Here is a 27,483-nt window from a genome sequence, read left to right as displayed (position 1 = left end):
CTTACTAGGCACATGGATTTTACACAATATGATATCCTAACATTGTTTTGGTGGTGGCTCAAAGCATTAATGAATGAGTAATTATTCACTAATAAAGCTGCTTCTTGCTGTAAAACTAAAATACAAAAAAAACGTGTATTGGGTTTCACTTTAGAGTACCTTGATGAATAACCATAATCTGTTTATTCACATCATTTCCTTGTTGACGATACCACCTATCAAAGCTTAACTGAATAAACATTAATTTATTAAGTTAAACAAATGTTTGATATTAGCGCAGCTGTTTTGAAAGTGGCAGTAAATGCATTTCATTCAAACACAAGGAGGCCTTAAAGTGATTAAAATGGACACACACATGTTCAGTAGCTTGTATTTTGAATTTATTGCAAACATATGTAGGCTTGTCAGTCTACATAACAGTCACTAATCGTGTTCCTATACTTTCCAAGCTGTAAGTGCAAACACAGCACTCACTTCTCTTTTCAAGGTATCTCTCAGCTGTCGTCCTGACCTCTTCCTGTTTCTGGGGCAGCCTCGCAACACAGTTGACATCATGCATAGAAAAGGCTGTGCGTAATACACAGCTGTATCACATTAGAGGACATTTCATTGAAACGTGTGCCCCTTTTCTTTAACCGTTCACACAGTCTTTGCACTTATCTCGAACCACCGTCACTTCACCATATCCCTCTTATTTAATACAAAATCAAGCATTGATGCAATCACTTTCTTACATTAAACCTCAAAATCAGCAGGTGTTGTGTTTGTTTGTTGTTTGACAAACATTTTCAAGAAAGTTTTCAAAGAAATTACATTATCTCTACGTTACAGTGCAATATTGGGCAAAATTCACCTGAAAACATGAAAAATGTCATTTTCAAATAAAATCAGATTTTAACAAAATTAAACAAATCTACATTGTGCTGCTACCACCAGTGTTTACAGCCATTCATTGCTGACAATGTTGATGACAGGTGCATTAAGTACATTATTATTATTCACAGATAAAAATCATACATGATGTTCATAAAATGCATGGGAGAAATTATGCTTTACATTCATAACAACATTAGAATAGCTGGTTTACTGGAGCCTGCAATTTGTAATATATTACTTATTTAAATTTCACAGGGTTTAAAAATGATATGTTAATGTGGTAAAAATAAAATCATCTAGACTTAGGAAAATATCACCTTGGACACCTGGGGAAACACATAAAAGTTCAAAACTGGGAGGCAGTGTTATCGTTTTTTTACTTCAAAATAAAAAATGTGTTATTTATTTATTTAAAAATGTTTTTTTCTTCATCTCTTAGGTCATTTCTGCCATTTTGTACAAATTTAAAATAAATAAATGTTCAGTAGCATTAGTTGCTTTATTTGCACTGCTCTCATTTTACAATGGAGTAAACTGATTTCATTCAATAGCAAACCTAGAATTTTAAAGGAAGTGTTATTAGTTACAGTTACATATCTCAGTTACATTTACCTCAAAATGAATTAAATTGGGCAACATTAACATGCTCCAAAGAGCAGCTCGTGCACATGAATCAGTTATAATGAAATCAATTCATAAGAATAAAAGTTGCAAAAATTGCATTTTACATTAAGGTACATAGACTGTCCAGCATGTCCAGATACCTTTAATTTGTGTAACTAGGAAACGTGATAAAAATAGCAAACTACATGTTGCAGTATTACTACATGTATGCTTGTATAACTGAGTAAAATCAAGCACGATGACACATGATGCCCCTGCATATTCAAATGGAAACAGGTAAGAAAAAAGAAAAAAATATTCAAATAAAAATATTTGAACATATTTGCTCAGTGATTGATTTAGATTTAAACTGGCATTTCTACGTATGCTATGCAAAAACACTCAAACCAAACACATGACCAGTCTATGCTCACGTCTGCAGCGAAGTAACATAACTTCTCGTTGTACTCACATAATGCTCAAATGCCACACATAACTCACAGGCACAAACACAGACACAGACACACATCAGCTCCCATCTCAGTACACAAAAGTGTAAACTGAACCAAAGCAAATAGAGGAAGTCATCCTCTAAATGTCCCAGCTGGCTCTGACGCATTAGGCCCAACGCTACTTAGTTACCTAAGTAAACTAATAAACTAATAAACCAGAGTCCCAGCTTTGTTTCATCTGACATACACACATAGTGTATTACTCTTCTCCTGAGCATGCTTTAAAAATATAAATGCAGACCACTTCATACAATATATCAGTTATGCAGCTGGTTTGAGCATCATTTCGTGAGTCATGACAGGACGGTTATATAGACTTCAAGACATACATGAGCATGGACTGCTCAAAAACATGGAAATGCTGCTGTGCATGTGAAAAATATGTTGGTGAGTTGTAACACGGCACATAGTAATGCCAGCCGATTATTCTTTAACATATATTTACTTGGGAATTCTTTACAATATATTTATTTTAAATCCAACAATAAATGATTTCCTTTTTTGACTGAACTTACTGCAAAAGAATAAAAATATATACTGATAGTGAGGTCTTAATCTGTCGTGTTTATTTTAATTAAGTGCAGACAAATGGTCCCTGTGTAAAATGTGGATCATATGATGTACAGCAAAAATGTTTTGTTTGTTTATTAAAACCAAGACTATGCAGCCTCCACTGAACAGCAACCACTGTGGCCCAAACATCAAATGAAGGAAAGCAGTACAAAGTCACTTGAATGAAAGATACCATCATCATTACACCCATCTGGCTATTTTTCTTGGTTAAATAAGATTACAAACCTAAACTTTTAAGTGTGAAAATGAATAACATATGATACAGAATTGACTTGCTTGGTATCTATGTTATCTTGTTAATTATTTTACTGGAGCCCATACATTCATTTTCTGTGGCTGATCTTGGTGACAGCAGGCTAAACAAAGTTGCCCATATGTCTTTCTCCCTAGCCACATCCTATGTAATCCCTCCAGGGTATTCTGACTCTGTGCTGTGATCTCTTTCCAGTTGGATCTGTCTGGAATACCTCCAGAGAAATCAGATGTCTGAAGAGCAGAGCCTCTTTCAAATGTCTCAGATCACCCTCTCTTTGCATCACCCTGCGAATGAAATTTGTTTCAGATGCTTGCATCTACAACCTCATTCTTCCAATGACTAATGGTTAGGGTTAGAAAGCAGATCCACCAGTAAGTCGAGAAGTTTGATGCCAGGCTCAGCTTTCACTTCAGCGCTTCCACTCCACACTGCATTACTGCTGATGTGGTACTAATATGTGCTTTCAACCTCTCTGTCCATCCTCTCATGGATGAAGACACTTGGAGTATTAATTCACTCAGAATTCCAAAGAAGATCTGTGTACTGTGGTCTCAGGATCTTCTACATGTTACCTGGCTACTAAGCATCCCCAGTGTCCACAGGAAGTCAGAGCCTTTGCTGTGGCTAGAAGTTGCTCAGTGGTTGACCTCTTTAAAATGGCCCTGATACACTAACAGGATGGACCTAAAGTTAGAAGCTTTAACGCAAAATGATGTAAACTTTATGTAGCATTGTGATACCCAAAAAATAAATAAAAATGGGACCCACCACTTGCTACCTGCACTGTCCCCAACATTCACATGGCATTCAGGACTGTCAGTCAAATAATCCCTACAATGCCCAGGACCTGAGTAAGACATCCTCCGTCCTACCGATCAACTGATGTGTGCAGATGAAAACAGCAAATGCAAAGCACCTCTTTTGATACCTGCTGATACACTAGAATCTCATATTTGTCTCTAGTGCTGCACTGCATTTGCCCACTGGGATAAAGTGGCTACAAGACCGCAATGTACAATACCTAGCTGTTGTCATACGCTTAGAATGAGTGTGACCAAGCATCAACTGCAGCAGACAACCAACATGTGCTCTTGTCAGGCACATCTTTACTTCTTGTTTTACTTTTCTGATAAAAGCACAGGGACCTGTGACATCCTTACACAGTAGTGTTAATGAATTGCACACACACTCAGTAAGGTCAGGTACAGTGTAATGATCACAAGAGGTTATAGAAAACAAATCCTGGGTATGCGGACTTTAATAAAGTTGAATTTTATTTTGCACATATTAAACCTTTTTTAGGTTAAATATGTTTTTTCAAAAGTTACATAGTCTTGCTTAAAATACTTGGCGACAGTAAAATATCAGTAAACCAGTTGCTTTTGGCCAGTAATGAATAACACTGAGCAGGAAGCGAAGACTTGCCTTGTTTCCTTTTGAATAGGCATGCTGCAGGGCACAAACAGCATTTCAACAGATCTAGACAGCAGCTGAATGGAAAGTATTACAAGCCGATTCACATCAGAACTTCAGCAGGACAGCGTGGCAAAAATGTTGAGCTGACCCTATGTAGCACTGCAGTGCGTATACAGTAATGTCTGCTGCAAGTTTAAACAACACAGAACTGGGGGCAGACGATGGTGGTGGAAGTTGTCCTGGGAGTAGATCACGGGGTGGGTGACAGGTGAAAACTGAACTTACAGTGACTGAAGGCAGAATCCTCAGCAGAAACATCTAAAGGTGATAAAGAAGACAAAACGTGGGTGTTAAAGTCAGATGGATGCAGTGGAAACAAGTTGAAAACATAGAGGAGAAAAGTTACTGTGTGGTGCAGTTTGTGAAAGAGCCACTTTTACGAGCCACTGAAACGCATTCACTCTTCAGATTTCCTCAACCTTAACCAGCTGATCAGATTCGGCCAAATCACTGCTGAGGGCACGCTACTAGATTTGTTTACATAGAAGGACAGCAGTGCCCTCCACCTCCTTCTCCCCATTTAGGAATAGGCAGAGGGGGAGGGGGCTATAAAAAGTTGACCCCATCAGAGTCCCGCAGAATCGCCTCCAAGCTGGAGCTGCAACAGCATCTGATCTCTCCGAGCAGCTGTCCTCTCCCTGCATCAGCACAACAAATACTTTGCATTGCCTGACCTTTTCCTCCTGCATCACTATCCCAGCAATCCCCCCCACACATGTCCCTCTGCCCCACCGACACCAGTTACACACACACGTACGCAGACACACATGCACACGCCCTGGTTTCCCTTCACACAACTACTCAACCCCGTGCTAGGCCTCTGCCTGACACGCACCCAGCTGACATGAATCCCTCATGCTCATGGGGATGTATTATTGCTCTGACACATTAGCTGAGAATGGACTGTGGCTAGTTGTAAATGTGTATATGTAAAAGAAAAGAAAGAATATGACACTAAAAAGATTTCTTTTTATAATTTTGCATTTATATTTTGTCTGTTTTGCTGGTGGGTTTTTTTTTATGCCCTTCTTAATTGTTCATTTGGAGAACTGCTGTTGATGTTTGTCAACTCAAATTATTGCCTTGGTAACCTGTCAACCTGTGTTCCCATAAACATCTGCTGATAAAACAAGCATAGCACAAACATAACACATTGTGTGACCTTTTGACAAGCTGTTTATTCGTTACTACTACACCTCTGTTGTAGAGCTCTTTAGGATTTTCTTAAAAAGTGTCAACCAACCAAATAAAAAAAAAAAAATTGCTTCCTGCATTTATATCTCTTTGATCTTACTTACTATTCTGAACTTTTTCTGATTATATTAATGAATTCAAATTATTCAATTTTAATTCATAGCTACAATCGCATCATTAGTAATTAGTAAGTTCCAAAGTTCAAATTTAGATCAGTATTTAGGTCCGTGGTTCAATGGTACAAAGTCATAGCTGGTGTTACAGGTCAAAATGTATGCAGTTTAAAATGGCCTGAGAAGTAAGGTTGGAGTGTAAGTTAGACACAAAACAATGTTAAATATTGTGCGTTTGTTTTAGTAGTTTTGAGTGTTAGAATGAATTTGTTTGTCAGTGAACTGAAATATTTTTCAAATTTAGGGGAATGTGAGACTTCACTTGAATTCGATATAAACTTAGTAATTTGCGTGATGAATGTGCCTTTGCTTTGAAGTTACATAAATGTGAAAATATAAGGCTGAGATTAATGTGGTATTTCTTAACATTGCTGTGACACCGGGTCCATAGAACCAAGATTTCCTGTCCATGGTTTTGAAGCTTTGTGATGCTTATACTACTTACTTCAGATTATTTACTTATTTTTTTCTTTCTTTCTTTCTTTATCTTTAAAATGATGCATAATGTATTTTCAGACAGAAGTTTCTGTATCCAGCCATATTTCAGAAACCTTGTATTATTTTGAAAAAGAAATCTAAGACAACTACTGACTGTAGTCTGTAGTTTATCACAATTTATTGGTGAACTACAAATATAACTCCTTATTATTCTATTACTGTAAAACTTTTGAAGTGAAAACTTTAAAACCATTGCAAATAAAACTTAAACTATTTGTAAGGAAAATATGCTGCAGTACCATTTACCACCACAAAGATCTCTTTTTTTAATGTGAATTTCGCAGTACTGTGAACTCAGGTTTTTGTTTATTATATAAAATTATTTACAATTATTTCCTGATTTGCATAAGCTTTACATTTAAACTACATAGTCAATTATTCTGTGAAATTAGCGATCAGATTATTTTAGCCTCCCCAAGTCCATGTATCTCTCTGAACCCACTGCTTGGCTTACTTGCTTAAAATAAATTAACATTATATTGGCTACATTGTGTCCACCTTCACTGCATAATAAACATTTTGCACCTAGGAGTTAATTATTTTGTAATCTGTGAACTGATTATTTCTCAAGATATTTGTTGGATTTGTGAAATGTCACAAACAAGGAACGAACACACTAATAAACTGTAAAGTTATACGAGTAATTAAAACATTTATAACAGATTAAGAATAACTTGATGTGAGGTGTCACTAACTGGAATAGTTTCCTGTGACACTTTCCAACCCTGAGAATAAACCATGTAAACAAAGTCGTCTCACACTATCAAAATAGCCCGACGATGTGTAATGCAGAGAAAAGCTCTGAGCCATGGCTGAAAATCCAATCTCACTGCAAGTCCAGCCGAGCTCAGTGGACTCGGGTTACCTGTCATGAAGCTGCTGCGTGTCTATTAACATGTCACTGTTATAGCATCCAAGCTGGACTGCTGCTTTGACCACATTTATGGCACAAAATAATGAAAAAACACGAGTTGGTGAGGTCATCTGAATTTAACACACGAGCACCCTCGGAATGTGAAACTCTATAAGTCTTGGTACGGACTTCAGGAGATTCCTTGAAAGTGACAGCATTAAACTCTGTTGAGATTTTATGTACTGAATTTGGCTACAACCACATTTGTAAAGAGGCACTTGCAAAATGTGCAGCGCTTAAGAAATGTATTATTCACATGCAATAAAAACAACAAAACACAAATATTTCAGTAATCTGTCAAAACCTTGCTTAAGACTAAAAATTACTGAATTCACTGAACAGAATTAATGTTTTTATATCCAGATTTGAGCACACTGGACTTCTCTGTCTTTGGTGTCTGAATTAAAAAAAAAAAAAAAAAGTGCTTTTTAATGTGTATTTTTTCAGCTTTTTTGTAAAATAGTACGTTTGAAAAATCATAATTAAACAACAATAATTAGATTTGAGCATTAAAGTTATCATTTTAAATAAAGACCTTAAATACGCTGGCAGATTAACCATTACAGTAACCTAAGAAAGATCTTGGTGATTACCCTAACCCTCTATTTAATGTGGCTGCTGCATAAACCTTATATTATTTGGTGGTGGCGTAATTAGGTTAAGTGCTGAACCAGAACAAATTGGTTCACAATGATATCTTTATTAATTTGAAATAAGTGCAGAGGCACCTTATCATATATTAAAACTGAAAAATGTGTTTTAAATACGTGCTTATTTTGAATATGATGCCAGCAACATGCTTCTGAAATGTTGGTTCAGGGCATATCTCTCACTGTCTTCTATGGTATCGTCTTTTAACAGGTGTTTGAAAAGTGCTGAAGCAATTTCTGCAGTTTTGAAAGCCAAACGTTTTCCCATTCTTGCTTGTTACAAAACCATCTCCTAGACGGTTTTTGGCCTCAGTTAGTTTCCAAATATGTGCACAGCCTGGTTTACAATTATTAATGAAATAAACAAAGCCTTGACAGCATATGCTGCTTGAAGATCTGTATGTATCAGTTAGCATTAATTGGGCCTTTATAGGTGCCAAAGCCAACCCCTCACCCAACCTCCAACACCACCAATACCCTCAAGAATATCTGTTGTTTAACTGTGTCCAGTCAACACTTTACATGCTTAAAACCCTGTTACTAATTAAGCAATTCAATTTGGAGGTATTTTTATTTTAGCCTTTGTACAACTTTTCCAGTCTTTTGCCCCTGCCTAAATCCGAGGTGGGGCTTTGTACACCAAAAAGCACTGTAGATGAGCAATACATGTATATCAAAAAGTATTATAGATCATGATCAGGACAAATCTTAATGAGAATTTGCCTGAAAAGCTAGATTTATGTGCTGAGTGTACTGAGCAATTATTTTTCCATATTTCAGAAAAAAAAATATTGTTCTACAGAAATTTCAAATCCAATTGTTTTTGCTTTTTATCGCTCTTTTTTCAGATTGGGAAAACATTTTGCTTTGTGTGTGTGTGTGTGTGTGTGTGTTTGTGTGTGTTTGCTGTTTTTAAATGCTATTTATTTAAATGCACTATTATTCCTTCCACCCTTTGTTTCTAATCAGGAATTGACTGCAAATATACATTATGAGATCACACACAGGAGATTTTGAGCAGTCATATTGATATTAAGATTCTGAGCAAAACTTACAAAAAAATAAATATCTTTTATCTGCTTCCAACAGAATAGATTCAAAATTTACAGGATGCTTTTTGTTTCACTCAGACGCAGGCAAGAAGAGCGGCTGGAGTGAGGTGAAATCAGGTAAATACTGAGTCATACAAGCTGCCAGTCTGAATGAGCAGGTGAAAAACTTACATCACGAGACGTTCTCTTGGTCACCGATGCTCCACTACGAAGCTCATCGTTGTGCCATCAAAGGAGGGAGGGGCAATGATTCTTGGACCTTGCTGCGTTGTGATGCTGATGACTGGCTTTCTCTCTGAGCTCCCGCCACTTCCCCTGGTGGTCAAAAGTCCCAAACTCACAGGTAACTGCAGCTGCGCCTGTGAAGTTTCTCCTGTTGAACTGTAATACGCACTCTCTGTGCCTGCTGTCTTACTTTCTGGCTGAGGACTTCTGGTCTTTTTGATATTTTCTCCACCTGCATCTTCAGAATGACATGGGGACTGTGGCAATACCGTCTGGGCTGCTAAAGTGGGTGAGGAGATGAAGCCTGGGTAGATCATGTAGGTGGGGGCATATCCTCCTGGGTTAAGTGCCATGGGAGACACAGAAAGAGGCATCGGGGTTACAGGTGCCACAGGTGAATGAGGCATGGGTACATCCACATACTGACCTGTTTCAGGGTCAAACAGTCTCTTAGAGGTGGCTTTAATGGGAGTGTCCACCAAGTAATAATGTCCAGTTGTGGGGTCCACAAGCATCTTGCGCTGGGTTTGTTGTGCTGGCTCTCCAGTAGAAGGTGTAGGCGACACATTTGGGAGGTAGGGAGAGAAACAGAGCACCTGCTGTTGTTTCTGAGGCCCTGTTGCTGCTGTTGAGTGATGGTAGATGCTCGTGCCTGGGTACTCCATGATTAACGGAGAAGTTTTCTGCTCAGGTGCCTTGAGGTCAGCTGCATTGACTTTACTGTTATTTGAATTGCCCTCCTTCGAATCGTGCTCTGGGTTCGAAAGTTTGATTTCATTTGTGTAGGCCATCCCTGGTATGGTTAAATAGTTCTCAGAGTCTGAGCAGCCCTGTGTAACAGAAGGATTAGTGGGGCTGATTTTGACCTTTCCATTCTCCACCTGGCAATGTTTTGGCTTCTCTATTTTCACCGACAGTGGAGCCGCTGGAGTTTTGGAGCTTTTCACAGTTGGTGGCACTTGAACCGCAGAGCTGCTGTCTGAGTTAACACTGACGCAAGCCTTGCTGCCAAAATGGAGGACGCTTTTGTTAGTAAATGTTTTGCTTTGTTGTGTTTTAAAAGCATCACTGTCATATGGAACATGGATGACGTTGAGGGCTCTTTTGTCTTCATGCAGCCTCCCCATTTCTGGCTGAGGAGTCCTTTCGGTGCTTGCCGCCTCTGGCACGTCTGCTCCCTGCTCCTCCCTGGCAATAAGCGACAGCACATGGCTATCTGTGATGGGGCGTGGAGCCTGACTCTTGCGCTTCCACTCATTCTTGTCAAAAAAATAAAGCTGCTCCATCGTTTTTACAGCAGCTTTTATTTTCTCCACTGCATCCTGTTTTGGAGCTGCTGCCTCATTTCTCCTTTCTGCCGTCTCACCTGCAAACTTCTCCTGCCTCTGTTTCACCAGTTGAGTTGTTTGAATGTCTGATTGGTCAGGGCACCCCTGCTTGGTTACGACTGGTGGTGCCCTGTTAGCCACACAAGCAGAAGGTACAGTTTCACTCTGGGGATTTTCAGATGTTGCTGCTTGTTTCTGTGCTGCAGTTTTCTCTGACTTGACATTTGTTTTAACAGAGTTGCATTTGATCACAATAGGAGACGGTAATAAATGTTTAACAGGCTCTGTTTTTGCCTTTTCCTCGAGTTTATCAGCTGCTGTGGAACATTTACTGCCACTATTATTCAAGGAAACAAAGCGATATGAGCTTTTTACCAACTTGCGTACATCCCTTACGTGATATATTGGTGTTTGAAGCTTGCATTTGGTGTCTCTTATGTCTCTAACAGTGAAATTTGGAACCCTGTCGGCTGCTGACAAAATGGGGACTCTGGTATCATCTGCTGTCCTGAACGTGTTGACATTGTAACTTATTTTAGGGGTTAGGAGATTGGCAATATTCAGCGTGCAGCCTTTATTTTCTTTCACGCTTCTCAGACATATTTTTATCTCGGGTTTCTTCCCTCCCTTCTCATTTTCTTCTTTGTTTCCATTATTACTCGCTTTCAGCTCCTTTTCACTTTTCTGTGAAGCAGCAGGTGTGACAGAGTCAGGTGCGTGTCTTAGTAAATCTGAAAAGTTCCTCTCCTTTGAGTGTAGCTGGCAACTTGGAACAAAAAGAAGTTTTGACAGCATGCTGCTGGTGTCTAATCCTTCCTTTGCTGCAGTCTGTGTGCCGCTTACAGATGGAGGTTCGGCCTGTTTTACAGGTTCTGGATCATCTTCTTTTAATGATTTAGATGAAGTGCTTTCACTGTGGATGGTTGGATCCTTTTGGAGTTCATCCTGTCCCTTTTCTGAATCATCTGGTGCTTTGCTGCCTTTTGTTTCCTCTCCATCACCACAGGAACTCTCTCTGCCAACCTCCGGACGCTGATCATCAGCAGAATTCACAGTGAATCCTGAGCCCGATTCTGATGTTTGCCTTTGTAGGCCCCGTCCCGGACTCCTTTCTCTCATCACCTCTGGATCTTTTATCTGAAAACAGGGGGATGTGTCACAGATTTCACCCCTCTCCATTTTGCGCTCCTGCTCAAATTGCATCTTTTTGGAAATCACATTTTTCAAAAGACTTGATGCAAAAATTGCCCTTTTGTGGGTATCTCCTAGGTTATCTGTGTGATGATACTGCATCTCACACCCAGACCTGGCCAGCACAGCCCCGGCAGCCCCATTGGGTCGTGCCTTTTTGGGGCACTTTGAATCGGCTGTTTCATGTGATTCAACATTACAGCGGAAATTCAACGTGACACCGCGCTGCACTGGCTGAACGTGGTCTTTCACTTGGATCTTTTTGCTGGAAGATGATGCTTGCTGTGAAGTTATTCTTTTATTTAACGCGTATGTTTTGTTTTGCGGGGTTTTCGTGCCGGTAACAGACTTACCATGCTTCTTACTTTCCACGGTCTTATTCATTTCCAGCGTTGCCCTGGAAGTCTTGTGCGCAATTACGCTGCGCTCTCTGCCTCGCGTTATGTTTCCGTAATTCCAGTCTACATAAGCCGACCACTTATTGAGGCCATATTCCGAGACAGAAGATTCACTAGAGGTGCTAAGATTAATAGCATCGAAGTATGGACATGCCAGGCTCCGGAAAGACTTGGCGGTTAAATTACGCACCTCTTTATCAGCGTCATCCAGCTCACTGATCGAGCTGGACGCTCCGCTGGAATACTCATTAATATCTTTCCGTCTCAGTTTGGTTGCAAGGTGCTGACGGCCCGGAGCAGGGATGAAATATGGGGCTCTGTCGCACAGGGGCCCCGCACTGGCGCCAGGGCTCACAAAAGAGAAATTGCTCTTGTCTCCACAGTGTTTCGTGTACCCAGAGAAGCTGTTGTCAAATACATTAACTGGGTCGTTTACTGCTCTAGAGGAGGTTTTTATCGACAGGTGGATTTTCCCCGCACTAAGGTCTTCACTTGGATTTTTACACACGCTTTCGTCCGAGCTGGCGCATTTGTCCGAATCACAAAGATCGCTCTCCTCCTGCTCAGTGCTGACAACTGTTTCACCGAGATTTGACTGCACTTTCGCCTGGCCCCTGCCCTCTAGTATCAGAGTGCCCTCCTGAGTATCATCGCTTTCAAAAGAGGCGTAATCCACAAAGGAATAGACCAGGTTGTCGTCTTCAAACTCCCAACAGGTCCCGCGGCCTAAATCGTAATCTACGTCGTGGTCGAGCTCGGTCAGCTGGATTTCGTGTGTGGTGATATAGTGGGACTCGTCCTCCACGGTGTCGGAGCCGCAATGGTCGGACAGCACGGCGCTGGCGCCGTCATCGGACTCTGTCTTGCTGTTCAGATACATGTCCGTGTACCGGAGCTCATCACTTTCACTGCACACATGGTCGCTGCAGTCACTCGGGTTGAGCTCGGCCTGGCGCTGATTCTCATTCTCGGAGTCCTGATCAGTGTTGGGAAGTTTGGTCAGAGTTTCCGACCGGGGCTCACCCGATCCGAGCCCGGGGACGGTGTCCTGCTTGTCCTTGCTCGAAATGATTTTACTCTTTCGTTCCTGCTCCCCCTGTTTTGAACTGTCGCATTTGATAACAGACAGCTGGTTCCCTACACCCGTGAAAGTCACTTTAACCGTTTTGGGACAGTCAGGTTTTACGTCCAGATCCACATAATTGGACTCGTCGCTGTTTGTCTCGGTGGCGTGGTCCTTACCGCCGGTCTTGTCCTTATCCTTGTCATCTGTGAGCAGCTTCCTGTGAAGTCCGGTGTCATCTTGGTAAGTGAGAGTTTTCTCCGCTGCTTCCATTTAGTCCGGTCTTACCGTCAGGTGGTCCTCGTTTACGATGTTATCCTGACACAGGACGGAAAACTCTGCAGGCTGGAGGGACGGAGGGGGACAGAGAGCCAAGAGAGAGAGAGAAAGAGAGAGAGCGAGGGGGGGTAGGAAAGAGAGAGAGAGAGAGAGAGAGGAAAGTCCCACGATGGTTTCTCTAATGGTCTCTCTCAGGCTCGAGCAGCTACTTTATTTTTGTAGCAACAGATCGGTCTTCTGAAATTAACATCCAAAAAGTTCATTTTCAGCACCTTTTCTCGAAGAACAGCTCCTCCAGAGTCCATTAAGTTATTAGTTTCACTTACATAAACAATACAAGCATTGCTCAATATTCTTTACATTTGACTCATTAACAAAAAGTAGGTGTATTTTTTAAATGTAATTTATTATTATTATTATTATTATTATTATTATTATTATTATTATTATTATTATTATACATTTCTATTTTTTTATTATTTACTTATCTGTCCTGAAACCATAAAATATTTTTAAAGGGGAAGATTTGGTTTTGGAAAGTAGTATTTTTTTTAAATGAAAAAGTGGCACATTTTAAACAAGTCATTTTCAACATTAGTATTATTTTCTTTCCAACAACAGTTACACTTTGTTTTCTAATTGTGCATAAATATAAGACCATGAAATATAGCAAGATATTCAAAGTGTGGTCAAACATAAAGAATTGAAGCAAGATTTATACCCAGTAAGGAAAGAAGGCTGCCCCATCAAAAGCTAAAAGAAGATATAAAAACCAGGAAAACGTTTGTCAAACCATAAAAAACCATATCCATGTTCGTGCATGAAAATGTAAGTGCGTTGAAATAAAAAGCAAATAATCTAGAGAAAGGAAAACAAAAGTTGCTGTAGCATGAATACCAGATGTAACATTTGTGGACACGTGAATGTGCTCAGTGCTTAACCCACTCACCGAAACAGCTGTGAACATGATGGAGAGAAACTTTCACCATCAGCTGGTGGAGAACGACATTTTTTTTTTTACACGTGTTGAGCTCATTCCACATCACACCCAGAGCCATTTGGGGCTTGGCAAAAAGTTTGGGTAAAATGCATGAAGGAATATTTTCATGATGATTATTTGCTAGCAGAGACAATACAGAATCCTTATGTCTTGCCTAATAATAATAATAATAATAATAATAATAATAATAATAATAATAATAATAATAATAATATAGTTATGAGAGGTCTGCCTAAGTGTTGAAGACACAAGTGTTGTTTCTGGACTCGGCCCCAGTTTGGTGGTATGCAGCTAGGAGGGGGTGGGCCGACAGTTGCTGCATGTGGAGGGCACACTGACAGCAATATCAAGGACAGAGGCCACCGGCATAAAGCTTTTGTCACCCTCAAATCCCACTTCTGCTCTCAGTGCCACTAATGTGGTGTAGGGCAGCGGTGAAAACAACTTTAGCATATTTATTTAAGGGGTGTACTAAAGTGCATTTTGGGATTCCATGGACTATGCTTTACACTGGCGTCCGATTGGGAACACCTGGAGTAAAATATAATTGTATATAAAGTAGTATAGCTTCACCTCAACTGGTGATATTAGTAAAATATTACCCTATTAAGACAGAATGGAACAGCAAAATAAATATTACTCATCAGGGGTCTAGAGTACAAGTAGCCTATAGGTAAACTGAGATCTTCTCCCATTGCTGTTGTTGACACATTCACCTAATAGATGAATGGATTAAGGGTCACAATTCATTAGCGCAAAAGAAAGAGAAATAAAAAATGAAAATAATCCATAATTTCACATTCATTACACTAAACAAGGGTAATGAATGTCATCCCGTGAGACATATGACTGCCCCAACCCCCACCGCTTCCTCGCCCCCCTTCATATAACTCAAATGTGAGCTATTAAGCATTTCACAACACACGCAGGTTGAAGTGAACTCCACAAAGCTGATAAATTTAGGTAGCTATTTAAAATGGGGACACCGCTCACGCAAGCAAGTTGAGATCAGTTTCTTACACTGGCCACATTAAAACAGCAGGTGCTAAATCATGAGCACCATTAATCAAAGCTTTGAACGGTCCATGCGAAGACTTTTTTCGAGCCTAATTTTCACCCTCGCACCTCAAATGTTGATGCAGAACAGAGAGGATTGATACCCAATACGTGCACCGCACTGACAAGAACCATTTCACAGGGAAAGATAAGCTGAACAAAGCCTCACTCTACATTAATATAGTAGCAGTCTATACTGTACAGATAGTACAACACTGTGATGTGTAGAATATAATATTTGCACTATAATACTGCAATGTAAACTGTTTGTTGATTTACATCAATATCCAGTATTTAATCATCCAAATGCTTTTTTCACATCCTTATCTAGATCCTCTACTTTCTTTTGATTTTTTTTAAGGTACTGTCATAGTAAGATTTTTTTCTTTTTGTAATTTCTTACCTAAATTAATGACTTGAGCTAAACATTTCCATTTCTATGACTGTTTGTGTTCACCAGTGTGGAACTGGAGATAATTAAAGCAATGTTTTAAATTCTACTTTAAATATCTAATTACACACAAAATGAAGAAGTTTCTAATAAACATCATTTTTTTTAATATGTTTAGGAGCACTGAAAGCATTTAAGCTTTACTGGTAGATTAACCTTACAGCTCCCTGATGTGACAGTAGGTCCGCGACTGCCAGATGTAAAAGAGAACTACAGATCATTTACTAAAATAGATGTGGCACAACCACGACATCACTCTCACACAAAATCCATTTTAAACATGAGAATTTGTGTGATGTATATTGCTCATATTTAACACAAACTGGTACACAGCATGCTGTCGTGACATGTTTATGTTTTAGGTACCATGCGGCAGTACTGGTGACCTTCTGATACTCACTCCTGAGCCCTCTGCAGCTTCTAAGTGGGAACATTAGAAGTCAGAGAGCCTGAACACCTGCTGTGAAGCAGTCCCCAGCCAGACACCGCACTTCTCTAGGTTAAGTTCCCTATCCTTCAAAGGTTTCATGGTTCAAAGGTTCAAAGGTCACCTTTGGATTTGCAAGTGTTGTATGGAAGTTAGTTTAGAGGATGTTATGGATTAGAGAGTTACCCTAAACCAGTGATATTGACAGTTTACTTAAAGAGGAAAAGTGATCACTCTGACAGTGTCATTCCCGGTGAATGGGTTCAATGAGTGTGTTTACCAGTATCTAAATACCTAAATATAACTTCCAGATCTCAGGTGAATGATAGAATTCCCTTCACTAGCAATCAAGGTAAAGGCTATACTGGGTTTATTATCAAAATATGGCCTGCCTTAATTTAGCAGTTAAGAAAAAACTTGTATGGGTTACCTTCCTCATTATGGTGACATCACTTACATGCGTCCTCTCTCTTCTACATTTCATTCAAGACTCTGAGTATCACAGTTCTTTATGTTTTATATCAAACTCATTGTTCAGTACAAGTCACTGAGTGACTTCTTAATTGGTTTACTGGCCCTCTTGAAACCCAAGGAAACAGCAGTGGTATGTAACTTTTACTTACAAAGTCTTACTGGGTAAATTACATTTGCTTCATTTCTCCCATCTTTGTTTTATTTGAGTTTATATTTTATGTGACTTTGTAATGGTGTACCTTCTTGGCCAGGTCTCCCACAAAAGAGATTTGACTCTCAAAGGAGGAAAAGAAACAGAGAAGAGAAGAGAAGAAAAGAAAAGAAAAGAAAAGAAAAGAAAAGAAAAGAAAAGAAAAGAAAAGAAAGGTAAAAATATCACAATTGGGGAAAGTGACATATTCATCTAAAAATGAAAAAAGGTGATCACAAAACATATTTTAAAAAACACTTTCCAACATATATCACCCACTTCCTATTAAAGTACTTTATTATAAAGGCATAACAATAGAAAACAAGCTATTTGGTTATTTTTTAGTAATGTTATCAGTTCAATAAAACCCTGGCTGAAAAATAGTAAGGTATGAAAATAATAAATAAATAAAAATAACGATAATTAATAAAAATAAATAAAAAAGACTTTTGAATATGATAGAGGAGAAAGTTGCTGCAGACTAATAAAGGGATGTTAAAATATATTATATTTTTTTTCTATAAATATATATATATATTTTCCTCACTCACAAAATTTCATGTTTGTCATTTGTTATTGTTGTCATTGCTTTGCAAATAATTGCATTTTACATTCTACATGCAGCTGTTGGTATTCCAGAGCTTCTGGACTAAAAGTGATTTACATGCCATTGTTATGTATATTCAGCAATGCATTGTAACAACATTATTAACATCAAAGGTATTTTAAAACTTGTTTTAGTATTTACTACATTAAAAAAAAATGTTGACAGTAGTTATTAACTACCGACATACTTTTTTTTATAAGGAGACATTATGAAGTGGTACTAATTTTCTTTACAAAATCTTTTTGATTGTAAGATTGGATGTCAGTAGAGAGAAAACAACACAAAAACAAATCCCACATTAACAGGACTATCTCTGCTGTCTCTCAATATATGCATTTATTACTTTGTCCCACTTTCTTCTCTTCAGGATCAAAATCTGTTCACTCCCCTGATTGAAAGTGGCATTTTGCCTGATATGAGTCAAAAGAGAAAAAGTTATTCATTTCTGTGATATCTTTGTGTCTGTCAGAAAATGTTTCATCCTTCATCCTTCATCTGACACAACCAGTTACACACCTGTGAACGAGGACAGAAGAAGACAAAGCTGTTTTAGTTACCAAATGGAAAAAAGTGCAATTTGTTGTATTCAAGTTGCAGAGATATCTAAAATATGAACAAATAATGATGTTTTTAGTGTGTCGGGGTTCCCAAAACTCAGACACCCCTTCATGTTTGTGTAGATTAAAACACATGTAAAAATAAATGAAATATAAAAATGCATCTCTCAACTTGTATTTCCAGTTCTCTAATTCCATCTTAATCACTGTTTAGAAAGAAATAACTAAGAGATGTTTGCTCTGTATCATCTGGTGGTCCTGAGTGTTTAGGAGTACTCTAGCCTAAAAACAGCAATGCAAGAGTCAGAGCTGTCGTGAATTATGCCAGCAATGGCAGACATGTACGGTTGCTCCCTTCTGGCTATGGCTATTCGGTTTCACTCATGCTGCCAGACTGCTAGGCTACCAGCAAAGGTCAGCCCCTTGTTAGGACCTGGTGGGACAACTTACAGCCCTATTGTTGTGCTCCTTTAAATGAATAATGACACAAACCTGCGTCTGAAAAAACTTGTGAAGAGCAGTGTCTGTAATCATAAAAATCATAATAAATTCTTATAAGTAGCTGCATACGATGGACAATCTTGGTTTATGTCTCTTAATGTAATGATGTAATGACTATTATTACTTCATTAAATACAGTTTTGTCAAAAAGTATTTGTCCCTTTCCTGATTTCGTTGTTTTTTGTCATCCTTGCATGTTTCAGATCATCAGACATTTAATAACAGACAAAGAATGCAATTTTGAAATTATGATTTCATTTATTAAAGTAAAAAAGCAATATGTGACATGGCAATTAGCCCCTAAACCTAATAACTGGTATAATAAGCCTACAATCAGTTTAATATGTTAAATGTATTTAACTATACATTTAACAATTTAAGCATTAGAGTATCTTTAGGACAGCAGATATACACTCACCAGTCATTTAATTAGGTACACCTTGGATGAACTCTTCTGGTCATAGATACAACATGGTGCTTTAAACATTCTGCAAATATTTTGGTCCATATTGACCTGATAGCATCCCACTACCACCACATCCTACAGGTGCTTTACTGGATTGAGATCTGGTGACTGTGAACTCATTCTTATGTTTAGCAAACCAAGTTTAGATGATCTGAGCTTTATAGCATGACATGTCATCCTGCTGAAAGCCATCAGAAGATGGGTACCTGTGGATGGACATGGTCAGCAACAACACTATCAAATGGGGCAATCTTTTTTCAATCTTGTGTTTCCCAGTTTTGGTGATGCAGTGTAACTTGCAGCCTCAGTATGTGGCATATTCATCTGCTTCAGGACTTGAAGTGTTCTGTCTTCAGAAATGCTTTTCTACATACCTTGGTTGTAATGAGTTGTTCAAAGGCTCTCAAATCACCTTTCTTCCCCATTCTGATGTTTGTTTTAAACTTCAGCAGGTCATCTTGACCACGTCTGCATACCTAAATGCATTGAGCTGCTGCTGATTAGATATTTGTGTTAAGGAGCAGAAGAACAGGTGTACCTAATAAAGTCTGTATATTTTAAATCAGATGGTTGTAAAGAAAAAAGGAGGAGAAGAATATGATAAAATCATCAGGAAATAGTAAATAAAGACTCGGGGCAATCACAGTTCTCAGAAATTCTCAAAACCTTCTATTAAAAAACTCATTTTGAAAACCTCGAAGTCATTTTCACTCAAGACAGAAACAAGAATGAATGAACAAACTTTACAAACCTGATACTGTGTCAGTTTTTGCTTCACCAACCCAAATAAAATTAACACTTTCTATTAGATTTTGGATGTTAAAATATCAAAAATTAAACAGAACAACTATAGCAGGACGACAGCTGCTTTCCCTCCATGTTAGCAAAACAGTTGCCGCAGTGTGGTTCCTCTTTCTTTATCAGCAGCTTCCCTCTAGTGGTGCACTTTCTGCACTGACACACTACACTACTGACTGGTAAACAAAAGTTTGGTTACCCTTAGGCAAATCACACTTTGTTTATTTCTGAAAAAAGGAAACATGATTAAAAAATGTGTCTTCTCATGTTAAAGCTTTGTACTGCCTTTTGTCCTACAAACTTAATATTAAAGGTCAAGCATTGTGTGTGCAACATGACAGGGGTCTGTAAGTCTTACTTACCTTATTAGCACTCAAGATATGTGGGAAAAGTCACTGACAACCAGAGACTCACCTAAGTAACTTAAAAACAACTAACAAAGCAAATAATAGGATTACATGGGGACATGAAAGTACTCCAAGAAAAAAAAAAAACAACAAAGAAGAAAACTTAAAATAACGCAAATGAAAAAAAAAGCTCCTACAAACTAACATGATCCAAATAATATCTCAAATCCACCATGACGTACTTGGAGAAAATCACATAGAGTAATCTTGAACAGTTAGAGGGCTGAAATTCATAAACTGGTTCATGTCCTGACGTTTTGGTTTTTTTTCACCCCTTTGCTCTCCAGAATCAGAACTATATTAGCAAAAATTAGGTATAAAGTCACTTGCCTTTGCTCCGGGTGGAGTTTAGTTAATTTTAATATGATAAACAAACTTCCATTTGTTACTGTGACTTCTTTTAATTTTACCCTCATTTTTGTGTTTTTGTATTTTTTTAGTTAGCTTATTATTAAAAACAGACTTTTAGTCTCAGACTTTATCTTTTTAAACAAAGCTTATGAGAATAATAATAATAATAATAATAATGATAATAATAAAACAATCACCAGAAGAGTGCATTTGGTGAACTGATGACTTTTCTGTTTCTTTTTTAATATAGAAAATGAATTGAGCCTCTGAAATGCCTCTGTACCAGTTGGTAACTACAGCTGAGAGGAAAATTCAACTACCAGGTTAAAAAGTGCAATTAAATCTCTTCCTGGTATGTGGAGGGACTTTATTGGGCTATTTTCATTGGTACTTTCTGCATAGTTATGCAGAATGTGTCACGTGATGAAATCCACGACAGACGCGGGCAACTATTATGACAGTATTAATGCTCTCCATGGTGCTGAAAAACCGAGGTCTGTTTGTGTTTTCTATTGATTGCCCCACTTTGAATGCGTCTTTAAGTCGAGTACTTATTAAATGCACATATACACAAACTCTGCTGTGAAGTCTTTCGCTACAAATCGCCTCTGATCACTGACGTCCGACACCAAAGCAGCAGCCCTCCAGGACGCAGCTGCAGCCGTATCAGCCTGTGTCAGGGCTTTCCACTGTAGTGCTGCATTCTGATGTCGCCCAGCGGATACACAAACGACACGCTCAGACCTCGCGTTCAGTCGCTGTTTTTAATGTGTACGAAGCATCATGACACTTGCTAAGCAGTGGCTGGCCGGATTCGCGCTCCTGTGCTTTTATGTTGCAGCTGAATCGAAAAAGAATTTCAAATGCCCTTCAGGATGCTCCTGCACAAAGGAGACCATCATCTGCGTCGGCACTTCACAGATCCCCCACACTATACCGAAAGAGATCAACTCCCTGTAAGTACATTTCTTTGGCTATGAAGAGGATTATTAAAATCCTTCAGTGAATCACAAGATTTATAAATATTAATACCGCATTCAGAAGAATAATTGACTGCCTGTAGTGGGATTTCGTGCCTGACGTGTCTGGTACAGACTGTTAACATGTCCCTAATGTCTTTCACTCAACAGAAGCATGGTTAATGGATCAATTGCGGAAATTACAGAGGGGATGTTTTCACTTATGCCTTCTCTTCAGCTGCTGTAAGTACCCACTGATTACTTGGTGATTATTGACGTCTTAGAGCAGTCACACCCAAACAAATAAAGCACACGGATTTATTATTGGTTAAGTTGTTTTTGGTTGCTTTATACTGGGAATCAAACAACTAAGAGGTGTTTGTTTAAAGGAAAGTTTTAATATTTTAAGTTGTAAAGTTTTTTTGTTGTTGTTTTTTACCTTTACAGGCTTCTTAATGCAAATTCTTTGACCGCAATCAAAGATGATGCTTTCTCTGGTCTGCCTCATCTAGAATATTTGTGAGTATTATTAAACAACTGCTTTCATAATCTAAAAAAATCTCAGTCACCAACAACTTTTAAACTTATCCCAATACCCAATGCCCCCCACCAGTGGAGCAGAAAATCAAAAAAATAATAAATAGTGCACATGTGCATTTCAGACATGACAAAATAAATTTATCTGACTCTCATCAATGATAAATCTGTTCTGTTATTATTCATGGAACAGGTTCATTGAAGGGAACAAGATAGAAACCATCACCAAAAATGCCTTTCGTGGTCTACGAGGGCTGACTTATCTGTAAGTTTTGCTGTCATCTTCTCTCCTAATCATGACAACTGCAACCGCAACATTTCACATTTAAAGTGAAAAAACAAAACAAAAACAGAATTGTGGGGATTGTTTCATTCCCATTCTTTGTTTCTGGTTTAGCTCACTTGCAAATAACAAGATAAGGTTTCTGCCGAGGGGTCTCTTTTTTGACTTGGATTCGTTGCTGGAAATGTGAGTAAGCAGTTGTTGTGTCAGCAGTGTGTATGTGGGTGTGTTTAAGAGAGAGCCAGAGAGAGAGTGTGTGTTTTTCTAACTGAAGCTGACTCAGACTGCACTTGGCAGTGTTCAGCATTAAATCCTCCAAGTGGTATGATATCTCTCTCTCTCTCTCTCTCTCTCTCTCTCTCTATCTATCTATCTATCTATCTATCTATCTATCTATCTATCTATCTATCTATCTATTTTGTTTTCCAGTCCTTTGTCATTTTTTTCTCTTGTCTTAACCCTTTGTTGTTGATCATTCCCTCTGTGATGCATCAGAGATCTGCGAGGCAACTCTTTCCAGTGTGGCTGTGAGAACAAGTGGCTGATGACATGGCTGAAAAACACAAATGCCACAGTATCAGATGTCTTGTGCGCAGGCCCCAGTGACATGAAGAGCAAGCGCCTCAATGACCTTCCTATTCCACCAGGCGAATGTATTTCCACAGGTGAAATAACAAGGGCATGATGAAAGGCATTTCTGTCATGCTAAAATCAATAAAAGAGTTGAATAATTAATCATTTGCTCTCAAAAAGAAACAGATTCAAGGTTTGCTAACATGTTTCCTCCTGAAAACATCCACATATCCACGCATGCTGCATAACCTTTGCAAAAAAACAAACAAAAAAACTCACAATACGTTTATATTTGCAGACATAAGAATGAAACTGAGAGCCAAATGCCTGTTCCAAATCTCACAACAATCCACACAGCAGTTGCTGAGGGTTGTCCAAAACCTTATGGTCACTGCAAATGACTGGTAAAAAACATACAATATGAATACGAATGAGGCTTCTCAAAGCACTGAAATGTAACTGAAGCTGCGAGTATGTAAATTTCTGTGTTTTCACTTAATCAGCAAACCAGCAGTTTCTGTTTTTGTCTGCATCTCACAGACTTTTTGCGTCATCAGTCCATCCCCATTCAGTCCATGTCAGCGGACATCTTCTCCTTCAAAGACGACATCTTTGTAGCGATGGCCGCCCCAAACTCCAACAGCTGCGTAGTCATGGAGTGGGATCACATTGAACTGAACTTCAGAAAATTTGATAATATAACAGGTTTGATAACATCCATGAAGCTGGTAATGTTATTTTTTTTCAGTGTCAGTAGATTTCATGAAAAGACCAAAATAGATCAATGAATGGTCCTGTATACATTTTAACTGCACATCCAAATCCTCCACTGGCATTCACAGGGTTTTGTGTATTTTGTATTCATAAATTGAGCAGCATGGTGGTTAGCACTGGTGCTTCACAGCAAGGGTTCCAATCCCCCGTCTGGTTGGGACCTTTATGTGGAGAGTTTGCATGTTCTCCCCATATCTGTGTGGTTTCTCTCCGGGTACTCCGACCTTCTCAGATCATCCATGGATGGATGGATGGATGGATGGATATTGACTAACTGGCATCCTCCAGGTCTGAAAAATGAAGTAACAGTAGATAATCAAATGGCCAACTGAGACTTGATCTGAAAATTTGAGACAGTTGCCATATATTTAAAATACCCAACTTTACAGAAGAACATTTAAATAATATTTTTGTGCAAAATACTTTTTTGGTATATAAAAGTAAATTCCCCCAGCAGCTGTAGTCTCTGTTACATGTGGGTAATCAGATACAGTTCTTCCACCAACTCTGTGTGAAGCTTTTAACCGTGCACCCCACTGATCCTCACTGAACACTTTATTGCAGTAAGACAGGAAGTGTCTGATCAAACATTATCTCCCAGCAACCTCCTGCATAAAAAGAAAGAAGGTAACCAGGGGAGCCTGGTGCTAAAGTTAGCTGATAACTAAACACTAGTTGTATAAAAAAAAAGTGAGGTCAGAATCCCTAAAGTCCTTTACATTCATCAAAAGCTGAAAGAAACAAAAACACAATTTTGTCATTGGTCTTGTCTTGGTCTGAACTTTGGTCTTTTCATGCTTGATCACAATGATTTTAATACTGTCATTATAGAAATCATAGAATTCACAGATAGAAATCACAGATCCTTCAGAGTGCGTTAATTTTCAACTAATACTTTCATTTTCTGTGTTGTATTACTAATGACCAACTTTTCTTCACAGGGAAGTCTGTTGTTGGATGCAAGTCGGTCCTAATTGAAAACCATGTCCTAATAATAGTCACCCAGCTCTTTGGGGGTTCCCACATTTACAAGTTTGATGGTCAACAAAACAAATTCATCAACTTTCAAACTATTGAGGTGTTCAACATCTCGAAGCCAAATGATATTGAAGTCTTTCAGATGGAAGGTCACTGGTACTTTGTGATTGTGGACAGCTCCAAGGCAGGCATGTCTACTCTCTACAAGTGGACTGACCAACCAGAACGCAATGAAACTGGTTTCTACTCCTACCAGTTTCTCCATGAATGGTTTCGTGATACAGATGCTGAGTATGTTGAGGTGGACGGGAAGTCCTACCTGATCTTAGCCAGTCGCTCTCAGTCACCAATCATCTACCTGTGGAACAAGAGTACCTTAAAGTTTATACTTCATAGTGAAATCACAAATGTTGATGATGTAGTGGCTGTCAAAGCTTTCCGGGTAGAGGGTGACTTGTATCTGGCCATGGCTTGCTACATCGGTGACTCCAAAGTCCTCAAGTGGACCAACAAGCAGTTCATTGACGTGCTGCCTCTTCCCTCTCGAGGGGCGATGATCCTCCAGCCGTTCACCTTCGCAGACAGGCACTATCTTGCTCTTGGCAGCGATTACTCTTTCACACAGATCTACCTCTGGGATGCAGAGACAAAAACATTTCACAAGTTCAAGGACATTTACGTGCAGTCACCCCGGTCATTTACTGTGGTGACCACTGACCGAAGGAGTTTTATTTTCTCCTCCAGCTTCAAGGGGAAATCAATGGTCTTTGAGCATATATTTGTAGATTTAAGCTTATAATAACTACAAAAGCAGTACTGATCACAATATACAGTGCTTAAAAAAATTATGAGACCATTAATTAAAGAGCTTGTAAATGCTGGCGGATTTAACATTGCAGAAACATTAAAAAAATGACTTGGCAATTACCAGTACGGTTAATTTAGGACAGCTAACCTCATGGTGGTGGTCAAATAAATTTGTTAAGCACTGCATGTTGGTTAGTTACTTCATAATGTGTGTATGCTGTCAAAGAAGTGTCAAATGCTGTGTATTGTACTTATGCAACTAGATTTATTGTTCTTGGTTTGAAACTAAATTTAGTCAAGTTTTCTGCAAATCATGTGTATGGATTCAGAAAATTATGAAGGTAAGGTAATGTTAGACCAAAGTAACTAAAGGCTGACAGAAATATAATATAACAATGCAACTGCATTAAGAAAATGTTATGGCAATACCAATACATCCTTAAAAAGGCTTGGCTTTTATCATAATTCTGTCAAGCCAACAAGCCAGACACTGTCCACACTAGCCAAAGATATAACAGAGTATTACCCTCCCGCCCCACACAGGAAGTTAGCGCGAAGTTTGACCATTTACACCCTACAGCTGATGGTTTAGTTGTGCGAACAAAACAAACTTTCTATGTCACGTCAAAGTGAACACTGGCAAAAGCAAATCATGTTGTATGGCGTTGTATACTCTGTTTAATCTGCCATGTCTGAAGGAAAAAATGGCCACCGTTATAGACATCGGTATTGCACAGATGTCACGGTTTTTGTAGTTTCAAAAAATTACAAAAACTGTGACATGTAGCCCTCAAAATTTTGGTGTTTGAAAAAAGTGTGCATTTTTGTGGGTTCACGCTTGGAAGTAAAATGCTGAATGTTAGTCAGAAAGTCATGGCGAGTAAGAAAATGGACACTTTCTCTGAGAAGCCATCAGAAATTTTGAAGCCATTTCATTGCAGTAAACATTATGACTGCAAAGATAAAAGTGCATGATGCACAGTTTTCTTCCTTACCTGAAAACACAGAGGAATGTATTAGATAAATATTACTAGCTTAAACCTAACTCCAATAGATTTATATCAAGCTACTTTATGACTATGCTACTGAGTGCCTATTTAATAGCAACACAACATACATAATTTATTTTTGATTCCTATGCAAAATGTATGATACTAAGTGTTAATACGGAATAATAACCATAATATCTATTGTGTGCTACTATGTACCTTTATAGCCTTTGTAGGAGGCATTTTCATTCAGTCAAAAAACAAGTGTGCCCTTTTCTTTACAGAACGTTTGATATTTGTCATTTATTGTAAAGATTTTTTTTCACACATTAAACAATATTAGAGCCTGATTTTTGAAAATTGACAGTTAGATAAAAATGACAAAATGACAACTAGTATAATCAATGTGTTTTGATAGCTTTGATAACAAGTTTGTCCTTTAATCACTCCTAATGCACTACCAACAGTGATGTACACATATTTTTTCCCATGTCATCAAAAAGTAATGCTGAAAAATAATCATGTTTTTCATGTAAGAACAGTTTGTGGAAATGCATTAAAGAACATTTAACCACACATGTTATATTAAATTGTTTTTCCACCATGTTTTGCTGATGTAGACATGAAACCATTAAAGCAAAGATAAAGTGCTGCAGACAGCATGTCTAAAACTGAATGTACTGTCCGTGTTTTTTGATTAGCAACTAGGACAAAGACAGAATCTAATGTTTTGTTGATTTTAGGAAACAAGAAGATGGATAAAGTATCGTGATAGTGTAGGACAGTTTTTCCTAGTAGTAGTGATTTAGACCATTACAGAAAATTAAGGTGATCATAGAGAGCATCATTATAATCTGCTATTGTTATTACTCAGTGTGCATTGATATGACTGAGGTTCCTCTTATAACCTTGACTTAAATTGCTCTCTACTTGTCTATAGCATGCTATCAACTGTATAAATGATTATTCGCTGACCAATCTCAGGGGTTTGTGCTTTACACAAGAGTGTCACAAATACAACGTCAAAAAAAAAGGGTA

The 27,483-nt window shown here is 38.5% G+C and overlaps 2 protein-coding genes across 2 annotated transcripts; one reads left to right on the top strand and one right to left on the bottom strand.

Moving 5' to 3' along the window:
* Positions 1-363: 363 nt before the first annotated feature.
* Positions 364-13,370, bottom strand: LOC102077005 (uncharacterized protein C4orf54 homolog). The gene is made up of 2 exons (XM_005458708.3): positions 8,948-13,370; positions 364-4,554 (listed from the first exon to the last, which is right to left on the bottom strand). The coding sequence occupies exon 1, from the start codon at positions 13,252-13,254 to the stop codon at positions 8,968-8,970; it is 4,287 nt and encodes a 1,428-aa protein (XP_005458765.1). The 5' UTR covers positions 13,255-13,370; the 3' UTR covers positions 364-4,554; positions 8,948-8,967.
* Positions 13,371-20,993: 7,623 nt separating this feature from the next.
* Positions 20,994-27,021, top strand: LOC100691835 (leucine-rich repeat LGI family member 2). Its single transcript, XM_003454220.4, has 8 exons — positions 20,994-21,501; positions 21,676-21,747; positions 21,952-22,023; positions 22,235-22,306; positions 22,439-22,510; positions 22,820-22,989; positions 23,438-23,602; positions 24,613-27,021. The coding sequence occupies exons 1-8, from the start codon at positions 21,329-21,331 to the stop codon at positions 25,446-25,448; spliced, it is 1,632 nt and encodes a 543-aa protein (XP_003454268.1). The 5' UTR covers positions 20,994-21,328; the 3' UTR covers positions 25,449-27,021.
* Positions 27,022-27,483: the final 462 nt, after the last annotated feature.

This window comes from Oreochromis niloticus, linkage group LG6, assembly GCF_001858045.2.
Source record: "Oreochromis niloticus isolate F11D_XX linkage group LG6, O_niloticus_UMD_NMBU, whole genome shotgun sequence".
Lineage (NCBI taxonomy): Eukaryota > Metazoa > Chordata > Actinopteri > Cichliformes > Cichlidae > Oreochromis > Oreochromis niloticus.
Note: the sequence above shows the minus strand (reverse complement) of the source record. Positions and strands in the feature narration are given on the sequence as shown.